The 16,851-nt window shown below is 39.5% G+C and overlaps 7 protein-coding genes across 7 annotated transcripts; 2 read left to right on the top strand and 5 right to left on the bottom strand.

Moving 5' to 3' along the window:
• Positions 1-361: 361 nt before the first annotated feature.
• On the top strand, positions 362-3,507 carry L201_001928 (uncharacterized protein; the record flags this gene model as incomplete). Its single annotated transcript, XM_066217709.1, has 15 exons — positions 362-391; positions 450-554; positions 615-709; positions 764-868; positions 927-1,032; positions 1,085-1,156; positions 1,213-1,245; positions 1,311-1,464; positions 1,531-1,600; positions 1,658-1,738; positions 1,798-2,172; positions 2,245-2,580; positions 2,649-2,754; positions 2,822-3,219; positions 3,288-3,507. The coding sequence occupies 15 exons, from the start codon at positions 362-364 to the stop codon at positions 3,505-3,507; spliced, it is 2,286 nt and encodes a 761-aa protein (XP_066073806.1).
• A 443-nt stretch (positions 3,508-3,950) lies between these two features.
• L201_001927 (calcineurin subunit B) lies at positions 3,951-5,166 on the top strand (the record flags this gene model as incomplete). Its single annotated transcript, XM_066217708.1, has 7 exons — positions 3,951-4,002; positions 4,204-4,354; positions 4,459-4,544; positions 4,658-4,752; positions 4,831-4,886; positions 4,985-5,044; positions 5,139-5,166. The coding sequence occupies 7 exons, from the start codon at positions 3,951-3,953 to the stop codon at positions 5,164-5,166; spliced, it is 528 nt and encodes a 175-aa protein (XP_066073805.1).
• A 231-nt stretch (positions 5,167-5,397) lies between these two features.
• On the bottom strand, positions 5,398-6,009 carry L201_001926 (uncharacterized protein; the record flags this gene model as incomplete). Its single annotated transcript, XM_066217707.1, has 1 exon — positions 5,398-6,009. The coding sequence occupies one exon, from the start codon at positions 6,007-6,009 to the stop codon at positions 5,398-5,400; it is 612 nt and encodes a 203-aa protein (XP_066073804.1).
• Positions 6,010-6,520: 511 nt separating this feature from the next.
• On the bottom strand, positions 6,521-9,425 carry L201_001925 (uncharacterized protein; the record flags this gene model as incomplete). The annotated part of the gene is made up of 7 exons (XM_066217706.1): positions 6,521-7,163; positions 7,221-7,445; positions 7,521-7,899; positions 7,962-8,054; positions 8,121-9,064; positions 9,186-9,201; positions 9,272-9,425. The coding sequence occupies 7 exons, from the start codon at positions 9,423-9,425 to the stop codon at positions 6,521-6,523; spliced, it is 2,454 nt and encodes an 817-aa protein (XP_066073803.1).
• A 696-nt stretch (positions 9,426-10,121) lies between these two features.
• Positions 10,122-11,673, bottom strand: L201_001924 (uncharacterized protein; the record flags this gene model as incomplete). Its single annotated transcript, XM_066217705.1, has 12 exons — positions 10,122-10,207; positions 10,261-10,300; positions 10,365-10,409; positions 10,472-10,521; positions 10,591-10,628; positions 10,704-10,808; positions 10,891-10,993; positions 11,050-11,090; positions 11,170-11,308; positions 11,392-11,457; positions 11,519-11,554; positions 11,664-11,673. 12 exons carry the CDS (start codon positions 11,671-11,673, stop codon positions 10,122-10,124), a joined length of 759 nt encoding a protein of 252 aa, XP_066073802.1.
• Positions 11,674-11,722: 49 nt separating this feature from the next.
• On the bottom strand, positions 11,723-12,279 carry L201_001923 (uncharacterized protein; the record flags this gene model as incomplete). Its single annotated transcript, XM_066217704.1, has 3 exons — positions 11,723-11,783; positions 11,839-12,011; positions 12,100-12,279. 3 exons carry the CDS (start codon positions 12,277-12,279, stop codon positions 11,723-11,725), a joined length of 414 nt encoding a protein of 137 aa, XP_066073801.1.
• Positions 12,280-12,935: 656 nt separating this feature from the next.
• On the bottom strand, positions 12,936-14,261 carry L201_001922 (uncharacterized protein; the record flags this gene model as incomplete). The annotated part of the gene is made up of 6 exons (XM_066217703.1): positions 12,936-12,992; positions 13,053-13,399; positions 13,476-13,544; positions 13,623-13,724; positions 13,875-14,038; positions 14,239-14,261. 6 exons carry the CDS (start codon positions 14,259-14,261, stop codon positions 12,936-12,938), a joined length of 762 nt encoding a protein of 253 aa, XP_066073800.1.
• Positions 14,262-16,851: the final 2,590 nt, after the last annotated feature.

Raw genomic sequence — 16,851 nt, 5'->3', positions numbered from 1 at the left:
ATGATGAATTTGCGCAGGGTTCTGTGGCTCGTATCTCAAGGCCTGATTGTCTTCGGCATTGCTGTAGGTTTCTATATGTCTCTGTCGATATGCTAGAGTAAGGAAAGGCAAAAATGAGGAGTTATAGCAAGGAGAAGACGATTTTGGTAGTCATATTTTGATGTTTGACGCGTAAAGCATCATCAACTTTTGATTTTCCGCTCATGTTTACTTGACACGTGGTCAATCACGTGATATGCCTACAAAGTCGCTGGATTTTTGGTACAAAAAAGAATTCAACTAGGGCGGTTTATTTATGGTCGACTACTTGCATCTAATATACCCCCTAAGAACCCCCTACTTTAGCTCAAGTATCGTAAAAATGGGTAAACCTAGAGGAAAGAAAAATGCTGTAAGCTGAAAACTGGCAGAAAACTACAACAAAGCTAAACTTTTCTCTTTACATATAGCGCGGGGGTGCCTCTCAACCTCGAAGTCGAGATGATAAATCGAATGATTGGAATGCTTTTGTTGGTACAGATAAGAGTAACGCAGGATTCGAAGAGTACTACAAAGTGAGCTACCTTTTCCAATACCTCGTCTCAAGTATAGGTGGTAGCTGACTTATATCACAGGCCCAAAACATTATGCCTGAAGGAGAATGGGAAGCTTTCTTGGAATCGTTGAGGAAGGAATTACCTGTTACTTTCAGAGTAACTGGATCGAGAGCGTAAGTTTTTTGAATTGGAGCTCTCAGATAAACACGAACTGATCATCTAGATAGTCACGCCGAAACGATTAATGATATCATCAAAAATACATATGTACCAAATATGCAAAATGTTGAATTTGAAGGAAAGAAATATGATCCTCCTTCGCAATTATCTTGGTAAGTCAGCTGGAAATCCAGAACTGGTTAAAACGATAAACTGATATCCATATTATAGGTACCCCGGATCTTTAGCATGGCAAGTTGATGCACCTAAAAGAGTAGTCAGAAAAACCGAACCATTCAAGAATTTCCAACGTTTCTTGGTTGGTGAGACTGAAGTCGTGAGTTCCCCTTCCCCACCTCCTTGATTAGTTGCTGACTTGATCCATCTAGGGAAACTTGAGTAGACAAGAAGCCGTATCTATGATCCCTCCTCTTTTCCTCGATGTTGAACCTCATCATTTGGTAAGTCTGGGTCGATTACTGATACTGATGAATGTTTAACTAATGATATTGATTAGTGCTTGGATATGTGCGCAGCTCCTGGATCAAAAGTGAGCTATCGTCTGATCTTGGGTCTCGGGTCTTGGATCATTAGCTAATATTCATATTCATCTAGACTGCGCAAATCATCGAAGCTCTCAATCCTCATCATACCGCTTCTACCGGTCTCCTTATTGCCAATGATTCAGATTACAAGAGAACGCATATGTTGGTTCACCAAACAGGAAGAATGCCAAGTAGAGGTTTGATAGTTACCAACTTTGACGCTTGTAAGTTTCTTATCCTGATGTCTCAACTTGTGAGGCTTCTGTACTGATTGATGCGTTGTGGTATAGCTCTGTTCCCTTCTATCAAGCTAAATGGTGGAAAGCAATTGCAGTTTGATAGAATTCTGGCCGATGTACCGTAAGCTAAGTTGTTGTGAGGCTTCTTTCAGTTACTGACGGATCTCTTGGACAACAGATGTAGTGGAGATGGAACACTTAGAAAGAACCTCGAAATTTGGGGTAAATGGGGAGCTGCAGATGGTAACAGTTTACACAGGTTAGTTGGCCATCGCCATAATTTTGGAGCTCAACTGACCCTTTTGCTTTACTGTTTAGTTTACAATTACGTATACTGGAGCGAGCTATGAACATGTTAAAACCAGGAGGACGATTAGTTTATTCGACATGTTCCTTTAACCCTTCAGAAGATGAAGCTGTAATTTCAGCTGCCTTAAATGCTAAACCAGGAAGATTCCATATTGTGGATGTTTCATCTGAACTTCCTGAACTCAAACGAAGACCAGGTTTATCAACATGGAAAGTTGGCAGTCAACCAGCAGTCAAAGATAGGCAACTAGTATGGTACGAAACTTTCGAACAATATAAAGAGGCTATCAAGAATGGTGAAGAAAAAGCAAATGATAGAGGTAAAGGTTTACCTAAGACTTTATGGCCACCTGCTAATGCTGGTGAATTGAATTTGGAAAGATGGTAAGTCACCGGTAATAGAGCTGCACAGTGGATTGCGAATTTGACCACATGCTGACATTCGTGGACCTCTAGTATGCGATTGTTACCCCATGATCAAAACACCGGTGGATTCTTCGTTTGTGTTCTCGAAAAGAGTGCTGGAACATCTGCCAATGATCCTACTTCTATCGAGGAAGCTACCACATCCACCCTTAAACGACCAGCATCGTCTCCACCACCCTCAAGCGAAACCAAACGCGCTCGTGAGGCTTCTCCTGCACCAGAAACCTCTGCCACTGCCACTCCTACCGAGACTACTCCGGCTCCTACTGCTAAACCAGAAGACAAGAAGGAAAAGAGAGATTTGACTTTCAGAGAAGATCCTCTATCTTATGTTAGTCCTGATCATGAAGAGGTCAAGAGCTTGATGTGAGTTAAGCTTTTCGGTCTGAAGAAGTGATCCGAACCAATGACACTAACTTTCACTTGCCAAATAGTGAGAGATTCAAACTCAAGGACACCTTCCCACGAGACAACTTGATGGTCAGAAACGATTACGGAGATCCATTACGAACCATATACATGACTAACCCTATTGTCAAGGTACGTTCGCTCTACAGGCATATATTGTGTCAGCTGATGCTGATCTTGACACGGTGGATGTATATAGGAAATCATCCAAAACAACGATTACACCCGGTTACGTATAGTTTCAGCTGGTGTGAAGTGTTTCGCAAGACAAGATTCTTCGCAACGTACAGAGATAAGATGTAAATGGCGTACACCTGCAGATGGTATTTTAGAAGTTTTACCACATTGTGGAGAAGGTGTGGTCTTAAGCGCTACACTGAACGAACTAAGAACATTATTAGAAGACCATTATCCACCTGTAGAATCATTCAAAGAAGGACAATGGAAAACTATAATGACAGAAAGAGATATGGGTTGTGAAATAGTCAAATTTGAAGCTGGTTCTTTAGCAGGTGGTGAATTACCTTTACCAATGTATCTACCTGTTTGGAAAGCTAAAATGAGTTTGAGTTTAATGATTGATAAACGTGAAAAGAGGTAAGCACTGGCTTTCAGTTGAACGTGGATTTGAAGCAGTAGCTGATTTGAACGTCTTATTTCATTAGTATATTATCTTTAAGAACATTCGGTGAAGACATATGTAAACCTCCACCACCTCAAAGAGACCTCAACAAAAAACCTGAAGAAGCAGGAGAAGAAATTAAGGCAGAAGGTGAAACTGCTGAAGTTCCAGTAACTGAAGGAGAAGGTGAAGCAGGATTAGCTTTAGTGGGCGAAGTAGCTAAAGGAGATGCTGAAATAAAGCAAGAACAAGTGTTACTGTAGACGTAGAAAATATAGATCTCATATGACATATTATGCATCTTGCCTTGAATCTCTCCTGCCCATTCTGTGACGTGCTCTCCATGTTTGGTTCTCGTCTGAGGTTCAGATTGCTTGCATGCATTTTATAAGTTAGCTTTTGCGCATATTTAACTTATATAACAATATATATGGTGAATTAATGGCGCACGTGGCGATTTGTCATTAGTGACGTTTAACTGAGCGGCGCGCTTTGAACTGGCTCATTGTCATTGTCTCTGCTACTTCTGTTTCTGTATCTGTATCCACACGATATCTGATGATTCTGAAATTCATCTCTTAAGATCATCATCTACTCAGCCATTAATAGAATTTAATATCGCTAAAGCTGCAAGACTCGCCCGAATTAACGCTACATATCATTTTAGCTATACAGTACAACCACACATATAATCTAATTCATCAAGATGGGTGCAGCTGAATCGTCAATGTTCAATTCCTTGGAAAAGAACTCGAATTGTAAGTTTACAATATATCTGGGTTATGATCATGCTTCATTTCAATCAGAAATGAGACCTTTTCGATCAATTTCATCTTTGCGTGTTATTCACTGAAACACCTTGTAACAACACCGTCATCTTATCGCGTTCTCTCTTCGAGCGAATATACCTGTGTGATCTCAAGCTATTGAACTATGCTAATACCATTTGCTATCCATAGTCTCTCAACCGGAACTTATGAGATTAAAAAAACGATTCATGAAGTTGGACAAAGATGGTTCAGGCTCAATTGATAAAGATGAATTTTTACAGATTCCTCAAATTGCAAATAACCCTTTAGCACATAGAATGATAGCGATTTTTGATGAAGAGTAAGTTATGCTCTGACTATGTTTCACTCTGCCTGTGTTTATTGGGTCGATCGACCTTTGTATGTATAAACGAGCTGACCGTAAGTGCATTTTTACAAAATCAGTGGAAGTGGTACAGTAGATTTCCAAGAATTCGTAGGGGGTTTAAGTGCTTTTAGTTCAAAAGGTGGAAGAGATGAAAAATTGCGTTGTAAGTGAGCTTCTACATTGCGTTTTCCCTCCTTCACGGAATTTTCTACATCAGTAAAATGACTCCTTGTAAAGTCAATATTTGGGTTTTGCTAAAATAAAATCTGTTGATAGTCGCATTTAAGGTATATGATATGGATAGAGATGGATACATCTCAAATGGTGAATTGTATTTAGTGTTGAAGCAGATGGTGGGAAACAACTTGAAAGTGAGTCTCGCTTGTTCTGACATTCATTGTATGGGTGCACTCCACCACACGTTCCGACTAACAATTATCGGAATTCAGGATCAACAATTACAGCAAATTGTGGATAAAACAATTATGGAAGCTGATAAAGACGGGTATGTTCGATCGTTCTTGATGTACTTCCGCCTTGCTACTTGTTGCAATTGCGATCCTGTTTGCAAATGTAGTAATTGCTTATGCTCCGCATTTATAGAGATGGTAAATTATCATTTGAAGAATTCACAAATATGGTAGCCAGTACAGATATTGTCAAGTGAGTTTCAAGCTGCTGTCCTGCATACCCGGTACTGCCATTATGGTGATGTGCAACCTAATCGAATTAATGCTGATTTACGTCTCACCTACAGGCAAATGACCCTCGAAGACTTGTTCTAGGAATCGATTAAGATTATTTTCGTTCCGGATTGATTCCATACTTACATCACGACTTTTATTATTATACTTTATATATACCCTCATTTCATATCATCTGTATAAAGAAGAAAGATATGCAAAGCATGTTCTGTCAAACGTGGTTTTTATTACAAAGACGTATTTTTCTGACGCCTATCGTATGCTTGCATTTGGGTGCTAAAGAAGAGAAGGGGCAAGAAGGAGTTCCGATAGTTACATATCATAATCCATCATTTCATCTTGATTTCTGTCTAATTCCACCTTTTGCATTTTGCATTCTACTGGTGGATGCTGTTGGTCTTGTGTATCTGTTTGTTTTCTCTTGATAGGCTGTATGGTAGATTGGAAGACTTGGTTTTCAGGTCTACTAAGCGATTGACTTATCTGATTTACAGGTTTTGGACTTGATTCCACGATCTTATTTACGGGCTGCATGTGCTGAATGGGTTGCACGATTGATGGGATAGTTGGTTTTACAGGCTTCTTTCTGGCTAAAATTGGCCAGACGATCTGCCTTATAGACTCCAAATCTAAATGAGCGAGCTGCTTTTGAACATCACTTTTCCAATTCATTATCATCTCTAATTTCATATTCCATTGAGCAGCTTGATCTTTCGGCCAATCGTTTTTAATTACTGCAACTCCTCTACCGAAATCTGATTTCATAGGTCGTGGTGGTGGTGAAGGTACTTTTGGAAATCCACAATGTCGACAACCATGACGACATCGAGCTCCACAAACGAGTATAGGGGATGAGATAGATGAAGGTGGTGACATCAATAATCTATCATTATCGAGTGGAGGAGAAGGTGATTTTGAAGACATTTTCACGTCTTCTCCATCCTCTTTGATACTGTTCATTGCTGAGGGATTTTTATCGATCCTCGTGGTCTTGTGCTCATGATCTGTTTAAGTTTAATAACGTTGAGGTTGTATAACTTTGGCTTGGTAGACTATTCGATTGACGTTCCTAATTACATTATTCTTTTTATCAATCCACATATGTACTGTATCTCCAGTGATTGATTATGTACAGACTAAGCCAAGCAATATCCATTGACTTGATGAATTCCTCTCGAAAATTGCGGAGTATGTTTAAAAGGGTAACTAGGAAATTCGTGAAAATATAGTTCGTGCGCTTTGATAATAGGTCAAAGCGTTAATGAGGTTAATATGAAACCTCCCTCCATATTTTCATAAGCATACGACGTATAAAATGCATCAGATTGTCCTACTATACTGTTATACACTAATTTACAACGTTATTTATTCCATCTTCAAACCTGTTATATTATATGCAGTAAAACTTTATCTATCCCTTTATCCCATTATTGTATCAAAAGAACGCAACTAGCATACCTTCTCTAGTCATTTTATCATGCCAATCAGGTAATTTACCAGTTTCATCAGTTTCTTGCCAAATTTTTTCAACTAAAGCAATATTGTCCAACCAAACTCTTTCTGGACCTGGTCTTGCCAAATGAGTTAAAGATCTTTGCCTATCCAATTCAGTTATCGATAATGAAGCAGCTAAAAAAGCAGGTAATCCAATAAATCCCCATAAATCTCCATTAGGTAATCTTGATATTGAATCTAGTAGATTCAAAATTTCAGATTGACCTCTTCTTAGAATTGGATGTAATCCTCCTACACGATGAACAGATTCATATAATAAGATCAAAGCGGATAATCTCCATAATTCTCCTGCTATTGTACGTGATATCATTGCTGTAGAATCTAATGAAACTGAATTGGAAGAGATGGGGGACCAGTTCTTTAAAGCGGATTCCAACTCATCGGCTTGTGCTTTAATTGATGATAACGAACTTGATGTTAAGTCGGCACATAAATTAACAACCTCGGCTAATAGTATTACAATCGAATCTGGTAATCCAAGATATGCGGCCCAAGGTTCTCCATCATCAGTCGCTGTAGGGGTATTACCCTGATTATCATTGACATCAGACCAAAAGTTGAAACTAGAGATAGCTACAATTAGTAAACGGTACTCCTTGACTCGAAAGTATACCACTCACATAGTCTTCCTTCCCCTTTGCACTATACAACGACCGATATCCGATAAAGCGTAATGCCGCAAAGAGAAGGTTTCCAGGGTTCTGAGACTTGATAGAGTGATAGGGGGATGATTGCTACCCATTGCACTCCTCACCAACTTGTCACCTAAAGCTAACATATTGTATGACGGAGCTGCACCACCGCGTATGAACTCGACTAGTTGTAGATCAATAACACCCCATAGTCTGTAAACAATATCAGATGAATAGATTCGGTACATGGCCAACAAGCCAACATCACTGAGGGGGTAATGAACTTACAAGTCAGATAGTTGTGATTTCTCAGTTACAGTGATTTCTTTCAATTCTCTTACTGCATCTTCAGTCCATTTTAAACTTTCCATATCTGCTGCAAAAGGAGTAGCCACATAATCGACATAAATTCTAATTTTCTGTAAAGCTGAATTCAAATGTTCTTTTTCGATACCATCTTTACTCATTGGTGATAATATATCACTTCCTTCACCAGTCTGTGATAAAGTTGTTGATTTCCCATCAACAAATCCTGCTCCTTTACATGCTAATTCAACTAGTTTCGGTTGTGGATTGTTTGGATTAGCGGCTGCTGATCTTTCTGAACATCCGGCAAAAAGGAAAATATAGGCTGCTGATACAGCAAATCTAACATTTCGCATTACACCTGAAATTTTTTAAATTAGTTAGTATCGCAGTTCGACACGATGAAATCCAGATTTGACCCACTGTTGCTATCATTTAGCGCCAAAATACGTGCTCTAGCGTAATCTCTTGTACCGGACGGTATTCCAACAAGCCAAGATTCCACTACTCGAGCATCTGCGGAAAATCGATATTAAATCAGGATGAAATGTACAAAGTACTTGTAGGACAGGATGGACTCACAAATTTCTGCTAGGGAGACACCTTGTCTAGTTGGTTTCTCCGAATTATAGAATATTATCCTTGAATTACTATTCGATTGATGTGTACTATTCTGTGGTTTATGTAGGATATCAACATTTGGAGTCGTCATGAAAGAAGCAGCAATCTCATTCCATAAATCGTTTGTTTGCTGATTATTACTATTAAGATTCCATGAAAAGGGTTGATCTATAGATAATTGATTTATGATATCATTGTTATTATTAATGTTGTTGTTTGTCATACCAGTTGTATTAGTAAGAGGATTTGTGATTGATGTTGACGGTATGGCTGAGTTTGTTAAACCGAACTGACTTTGCCAATTGTACACATTTGAAGGTTGCACATTTGGCAATGAAGGGAAAAAATCCAGTGGATCAATCGGGAAATTTATGTCCATATTATGAACATGACTTTGATGATGATGATGATGATGGTTTGGATTTATCGCTGGAGTTGTAGGTGTACCCCAAAATCCAAATGTATTTGGCAAATTCAAATTACCATTACTATCGAAAGTCGGCTGCGGCTGAGATTGCAATAAAGGATTTGATGTTACTGGATGTCCAGTTATTGAAGACGTTGTAGGTGGTGAAACGTCAAAGGTCGGTATTGATGGGACCGAATTCATACCTTGACCCGATAACGGAGGAGGAGGAGGGTTTAAGATGTTTGATTGCTGTTGATGAAGTTGATTTTGATTCTGATTGTGATTATGAGTATGAATATCCGAAGGTTCATTAGGTGATCTATCGCTACTACTTGACGATCTCATACCACCACTGATTTCTTTTAAAACTCCTCCATTTTTACTCGATGATTCTTTGATAGCTTGTTCAGTTCTACCTGTACATTCAAATTGACCCATCATACATCTTTGACAAAATCCTTCTTCGTTCCATTCTTCATCACATTTCTTCCCACGCCTATGCAGTTTAGACAAATTAGCTCGAACATTCATTCAACATAACATGATACCCCAAAATGCTCAGATATTGAGGTTGGGATATGTGTTTTGACAAGCTAAATAAATCGCATGATCCTTACCTTTTACAAGTACCACCTAATTGAATTTTATCTCATAAGCATAATAACATACATCAAGATTGTGCAAATTATTGAAAGGAACTTACAACCTGTTCTTGACCTTTTAAAAGGACCTGCACGTCTTCTAACTTTTTTGGGTTGACTACTTTCTGCTATATCGCTATCATTTCGATTAACGTTGCTTTCCGCTTTAGTGGAGGTATTTCCATTATTGGCGTCCTCAACGTTGTTTTCAGCCATTGTTGCATTATATCTCTTATTCCTATAATTTAGTTTCTAATGTTCGTTGTTGGCGTATACTACTATATTATTGTCATGGCTTTTGATTTATGATGAATCGTTTCTGGAAGTTGAAAATAAGGATAAGATCATTGATTTCAGAAAGTTGGTTCCAATGGAAAAGTGACTAGCTGTTTCGAAGTTTTCTCAAAATTCAAGGTTCTGATCATCAGTATGATCTCATTCGACTCATGTATCCTCTTGAGTACATGATTAGTTACAGAGACAAAGATAGAGATAACATGGAGATAGTATAAGATGTGGATGTTGAGTAATAGTCTAAACTTTTCGAAAGGGTAAAAGTGTTTTTGTAGTACTATAAGCGCTTATAAAAACCACATGTCGGTTTTAACCGAGCCTTGAATTCACTCGTACGGTGGTGTGCATAACATAGGGACCAAACACATCAAATATAGCTCTCCATGCATAAATGGTGGCATAGAATATACCTTAATCCTTCGCTCATTCGCCTACAGTCACGTCAACTGATCCTGTTCTAAGCAAACCGATTGTCCTGGATCTCGTTATACTCGAATCGAATTGGTCTAGCTTAGAGAGGATCACATATTTTGTTTCCTCACACTTGAAGAGGACGATAGCAAAGATCGAGGCCCTCAACATTACTGCTGGCAACAGTGAGAAACATGTGAGATGACGCTAGGACGGTGTACAAAGCTTGATAAGGCTTGCTTTCGAGTAGATAATCTGTTGTACCTGTTCTTGTAACTCTAGGAATTCCGGTACTGCTTCCAAGATCAACCAAATGTGTGAAATGTAGATCCTCTCACTTACTCACCTCCAAAGGGTAGAATGTCGTTGAAGATAACCATACCAACCTACCAGAAACAGCGAGCCTCAATCAGCCTCGCCAAGTCTGGCGTTTCTTCCGTGGTGACTCACTTCTGATGCAGGATCTGCCATCCAGAATAGATTGGCAATACCTCCCTTTTATCCAATTTGTCAGCTTTTGCTTCCGATTACTGTAGGAACGAATAAATAGCCCTTACCCATTCAGCAGAATATGCTTTTCGTCCATTCGGGATATCCTCGGTATTTACTATACATCAGATGTTGTCCGCGATCAGCTACATACGTTCCTCTCGTGCGGGAAGAAAATGTTACATACGAAGGAAAGACAAGCCCCAACCTTTCTGTACTCCAGGTCTATAGCAGAACCTCTAGTTCAGCATATGTCCCTGATATAATTTCACCGATAAAAATATCAAGATCGAGACATACAGCAATTCAAAGTCCACATATGCCTTGTCATGGTCAGTACTTCTAGCAAAAGCGTTTGTACCTAATACCCCTTTATCTTGTATGCCTTTACAATGATCTAAAAACCTATATTGCATTTGATTAGAGATTTGAGAATCAGCTCAGATCAACTATGATGCGGAGAATCATCTTTGACAAATCGACCTACATGAGATTGACAGTCTCGGTTTCTAGAATTCGAGCCCCGTTGGGTGCCTCCCCTCCATTTAGAAGTACAGATATCATAGCTAGGAAGGATTTGGCAGTCGAATCTGTAAAGATCCTTCAGGTTATTTAAGCGTTCATGTCATAATTAATCATGACGTACGCAGTCCACCACCTCCACGATGATTAGGGTTGTCGACCAGCCTACATAAGATGAAATACCAATTAGCCGCACACCCATTCGCTCCGATGAAATTTACAGAAAGCAAGGCAAAGGCCGTACAAATGCGGATATTTGCCAATATGATATCGACCCGCCTTTGGATCCCATATGTGCATTGGAACTAGCTTTCCAAGAAGATCAGGTCGGCCTTTAAAATCAAAACATGTATCATTAATACCAAGTGGACTGAAAATGTTTTCTGAGCGAAATTTGAACTTCAGTACGATTATCTAGACAGGTGAAAGCATTATTGACTAATACACATCAAGAAAATATGCTTACCGATAAAATAGTTTTGAAGCTTTTTACCACAGATCCTCTCAATGAGTATACCGGTCCAATCCATATCTGAGATTCAGCCCACTGATATCAGCTAAAGCTTCGAGCAGGATATATACCTCTTACGTACTTATGCCATATTCGAACTTAGTTCCAGGTTCATTGACTAATGGCTAGACGGAGTGGAGATTAGATTTGTAAACCGGTTATCAGAGAGTAGAACGCCTGATATTTCATCACTTACCTCATCAGTCACATTATTTAGTTCTCCCCACGTATCAGCATTACCTGTTTTCAATTCATTCGTTTTCACCCAATGTTGAACTTTATAGTTTTACCACGAATATCCCCAGCCAGAAGTGTGCGTTAATAGCATTCGTAGCGTGATGGGCGTCCTATTTCAGAAGCTATAAGTATCGTCTGTGACTTTACAAGTATATAATCACATACATCGCTTTTCTAGTCTTAATCAACGATGGTGTTGATTCGACCATGACTTGAATGTCCTCTAGTTCAGGTAGATATCTATAAACAGGTTCATTTAAATCTATCAAACCCGTTTCAACCAATTGCATTGCCGCTATACTTGTTACCATTTTTGTGCATGACGCTATCCAGAATACCTAAAAACATATATAGCATCACTTAGTCATTTGTTTGAAAGGGAATTGAGTATTAAAATAGAAAGCCATTCGTTCGACAACCACTTACCGAATCGTCCGTCAAGGTTTCACCAGTTTCAACATTCTTCAGTCCAACGCTTCTTTGATAAACTATGTCCCCTTCCCTGCTCACTATACCCACTACGGTGCCAGGTCTCCCTGGTTCAGCATAATGATCTAATAGTATATCGAATTTCTGAAGAGCTTCCGCGGAGAGTTGTGTAGGCATGATTTGACGCGTGTATCAATAGCTTGCTAAATTCTCATAGGCCTGTTCGCACCACTTTTCGCGTTTTACCATCTTCTTCTGGGACAAACAACTCATACCGACGTCAATGTATATTATATATATATATATGTCTCTTCTCACATGAATTCATATACTGAGGAAGTTGGAACGTATAACAAGCATCAGTTTTCGGGAAATACAAGAAAAAAGGCATAGAATTGCAGATGGTGGGATTTATCTAGGCAATTGGAACTGCCAATGGGCAGAATAATAAATGTAAGAAAGCCGAAGACAGAGGTCCGGCCTGTGATTTCTGAGGTTCAGAGATCATAATGAATCGATAACACGTGGCTTTTTGGTGTTGTTTAGTTCTTGTAGTGTAGTGGTTTATCACGCCATCTTCACAGCATGCATAAACACATGTTGTGTGCTCGATGGAGGTCTGCGGTTCGAACCCGCACTGGAACAACGCTATCATGTTTTTGGATGCTGTCTGGCTGTCAATGGGAGATGATAGATGATGAAGGAGGATCATTGTCCGGGCAGTGAAATGCGTCAGCTCTTATGACCTCGTGGAATATACAACAGCATATACATAGGTTAACCCCCTTTCTATTATACTTGATTTCGGTTTAGGTCATAATGCCAGATCTATCTTAACAGCATCCTCCTCTTGTGCTCTGCTCAGTTTCGTTCAGCTTTACACCACCGGGCTAAGGGAAGATATCGACGGTGATTAGTTTGAGTAATCGTAGAACAAGCATATATCTCACCTTCTTCCTTTCCATTTCACCTTTCTTTACCTTGTCTAAGACTTCTCTAGCTGTCCACTCAAACGCATCTGTTACACCCCAACCTTCTTTTGCTGATGTTTCAACATATAACAATCCATGTTGTTTTGCGAATAATGCTCCCTCCATTTGTGTCACCTGTCTAGGCTTATAATCTTTCGATTGCGATAGATTTGCTTGATGCGCGGATTCAGGAGCTGGTGTAGGTGAAGGTGATCTAGAGAATGAAGTGTCTAAGGGAGTTTCAGGAGCTGGGAAAGGGTGTCCGTACTGTATCGACGGGATTGTTTCGGGAGTAGAAGAACATAAATCTAACTTATTCGCTACCACTACACAATCAAGAAAGGATTGTTTGAAGTCAGCCACATCCATTTCACGCAATTGAAGAGAGGTGATCTGACTGACATATTATCGAGACATTCTCATCAGCATATTTACGTAGATCTTCTAACCATGAAGTAACATGTTCAAATGCTGCGTATCAGTGTGTATTAGTGTTGAATGTATCTCATAAAGCTCATAGCGATTAGATCATGAACAAAAGATACTCACACTCCCTCCTCGTCACATCATACACTAGTAAAGCACCAGCTGCACCTCTAAAATAACTTCTCGTGATTGATCGGAATGATTCTGTTCCAGCAGTGTCCCAGCCTATCATCCGATCATGTCAGCATAGTCACATATAGCACCCATGATATTTCTTGGAAGCTAGCATGCGGCTCCTGACAATCTACAGTACCCCATTCCTTTGACACCCATCGCACATCCCGTCAAAGACCAACCGGATAGATCAATACTTACATTGCACTTTCACTCTTTTGCCTTCTTCCCCGACCGATATAATTCTACTACCAAACTCAACACCTAAAGTAGGTTCTGTCATATCAAATCTATCATCCGTCAACCTAATCAACAATGATGATTTCCCCGTTGCTGAATCTCCCAATAGAACATATTTCAGAATACTAATGGTATTGGTTGAATCAGAAAGTCAATAGTGTTTCGGAACAGATGAAAAAGCAGTTCAGACGGCATCAACAGAATGCATTTAGGATCTCAGAATGGAGGTAGAGAAAGAGTAATGCACGTTGAAGAGGATGCAGGCGAAAGTCGGCTGAGGATGTGAGCCAGGTGATGAAACGTGAATAGGTTGACAGTAACTCACTAATCCCAAGATAAAGATTCCATCCTTTTACTCGACATAAACTAAACAAAGCTTGACTAGCCAGATTTGTGTGAGATTGTAATATCCGTCGGTCTCAGCTATATTGGTGATCGTAACAGCCTGGGATTAAAGTGACCAATGCAAGATTGTTAGATAATAACGAAACAAAAGTCAAGACATTTCACTTCGCCTTTAAGATATTTGCCGCTTTTAGTTCATGTCAATACCCGAACATGAAATTTGCCACGTTTTTTCCTCATCAGCCTTTCAACCTGGGATTCTACATTTTATATACGTTATTTTGATAATCATTATGCTGCTTGAGGTTTGTTATCTTGGATAAGAATCCGTATATACATATACAAGCATTCAGAGCTTAACTTTATGAGTGAGCGCAAGATACCAACACATGGATACCACTTTATAACTGTAAAAGATGTAATTTTGGAACCAAACAATAGCTTCATTCGCTGTTTCCGGAAAATCGGACTCACATCATGCGCTTAGGAAGATTATCTAATCTGTGCATTCTGAAAACTAAAAAATCAGAGAAATGACTTCGGCCGGCAATTCCGTGGTTTGTCGCAACGATCTCGTGATCTTTCGTAGGTTTGGCAGTTGCACACACAAAGGAAATGAGAAAAGCAACTCATAATCGCTCATTGAAGTGAGACTCAAGCGAAGGATAGCTAGTCTTAGCTTGGCATCGATGTTACATTATTGCACGCCCGAGTGCACGCCCGAGTCAACACAGTGGTGCAGCGCTTCCTCAAGCTGTCTATCTCGCCAAAATCAAAATCTAGGTTCTAGCTGTTGAAAGGTATCGAAATCATGTGACGGCAGGGATCATAGCGAGGAGATTGCCAGACAACACATCTGAGCATTCTCTTTAGACGCTGATGATGCATTCCAAGCGATATATGTGAAACTGAAAGAAAGGAATGAGGACTTACACAAGCGAGCTCGTGTTTCCGAAAAATCGAAATAAAATAGTTTGAGCCGGTGAAGTCCGAGTTTTGCAATGATATTCGAAATAATCAGTTCTCCGTTCGAAATGATCTGCAACAATCTTTGAGATAAAAATGGTTCAAGTTCCGAAAATGTCAATTGATTACGACATGGATTAGACGACGGTTCAGTGTTTTGACGCCTCTTTGTACTTGATTCATCTCGTTTGTGTGGGGTGAAGCATATTTATTCCCCTTTTCTCCAGATCGCAAGCTCAACCAAACTAGAGAGGATCGCTCAAACTACCTTATGTATGGTGAGAAGCTTGCCCGATTCGGCGGAAGCGCTTCCATTCACAGTGAAGAATGATTTCGAATACTTCAGCTGTATACATCGTTGAAGCAGAAATATGGGGAATTGATCAGTATGGGTTTACCCCCATCAATCTTCAGGGTTTTTAGCTATGAGGTTTATGTATGCTCTCAGGTGTATGATGACTACACTGATCAAGCTCGTTTAAAATGTTGAAATAATTGCGCATAAAACGTTTCGCATCTTTTTTCAAGTGAAAGCTTTGGTATCTGTGTGTTGCTTGAAAGGCGAAAGTAAAAAATGCGGAGGACCCGGATGGAAGTGTCCCTTAATTCTCTCAAATGTATGGAATTCTATTTCGAATTTCGTCATTCAGCTTCGAAATTATCTATTTCTCGACTTTTTCAATGAGATAGAAGGCTTGTTTACACGTTGATTTTTACCAGTTCTCAAATTTGTTAGTTTAGATGCATGAGTATATAAGAGAGACAACTGGATTGGGCCACCAGACTCTTTTCCCCACTTTATCCACATTTTTTACATTCAACCCAAATCCACGTCCAAAAAATAGCCATATGGCTCTGTATATATAGCCTCTAGGTGAGTGATCGAGATTGGATTCCGAAGTTTGCCATAAATTACCTTTCCATCGTCCATCTTCCCATCACCATCATCACCTCATCCTTCTTCATAGAGAGTTCTCGGACCGGTAGATGGTACAGGACCAGGTGACTCTCGCTGTTGTCTAGCTCTTTGACGCTGTTATTTGGGCAGCCAAGCCTCCTTTCCAAATTCTGCTTATCACTCGTGACACACACCCTCTTTGTTCTATCGAATAGAACCTGTTTTCTTGTACTCTTCAACCTCCTTTCAGTTCTGTTTATCTGCTATCTGCTATCTTGGTTTCCCCAATTTATCGGTCGCTCAGACATCCGGAGAGTCCTTTAACTTTTGGTGTTTCATCCTTTTTGTGACCGAAAGACATTTGCGAGTTTCGCTATTTAAACAATATCCTTCTTTATCTCTTATCTCTCAACCTTTTCATTTAGATAAACACAACACTTTACCCTTTATTCTCTTTTAACGAAAACAATCTTTTTGACTCGAATAATCCTTATCTTTCATCTTATATCTTTATCATCTTTCCCAAATTGATTATTCTATATAAACGATAAATCGCGTCAAGGGTCAGATCCTAAATCTTAACCGGAATTAGGTTTTTCCATCCAAATCATCCAAACTATCTTTTACACACAGATCAGTTTTTAAGCGCGATTTGGAATTTACACTCAGTACTTTGATCTTTCTTCAACAATCTATCAGACTCTACTCTCCATTTCTGTTTTTGACTAT

This window comes from Kwoniella dendrophila, chromosome 2 (assembly GCF_036810415.1).
Source record: "Kwoniella dendrophila CBS 6074 chromosome 2, complete sequence".
Classification (NCBI taxonomy): Eukaryota; Fungi; Basidiomycota; class Tremellomycetes; order Tremellales; family Cryptococcaceae; genus Kwoniella; species Kwoniella dendrophila.
Note: the sequence above shows the minus strand (reverse complement) of the source record. Positions and strands in the feature narration are given on the sequence as shown.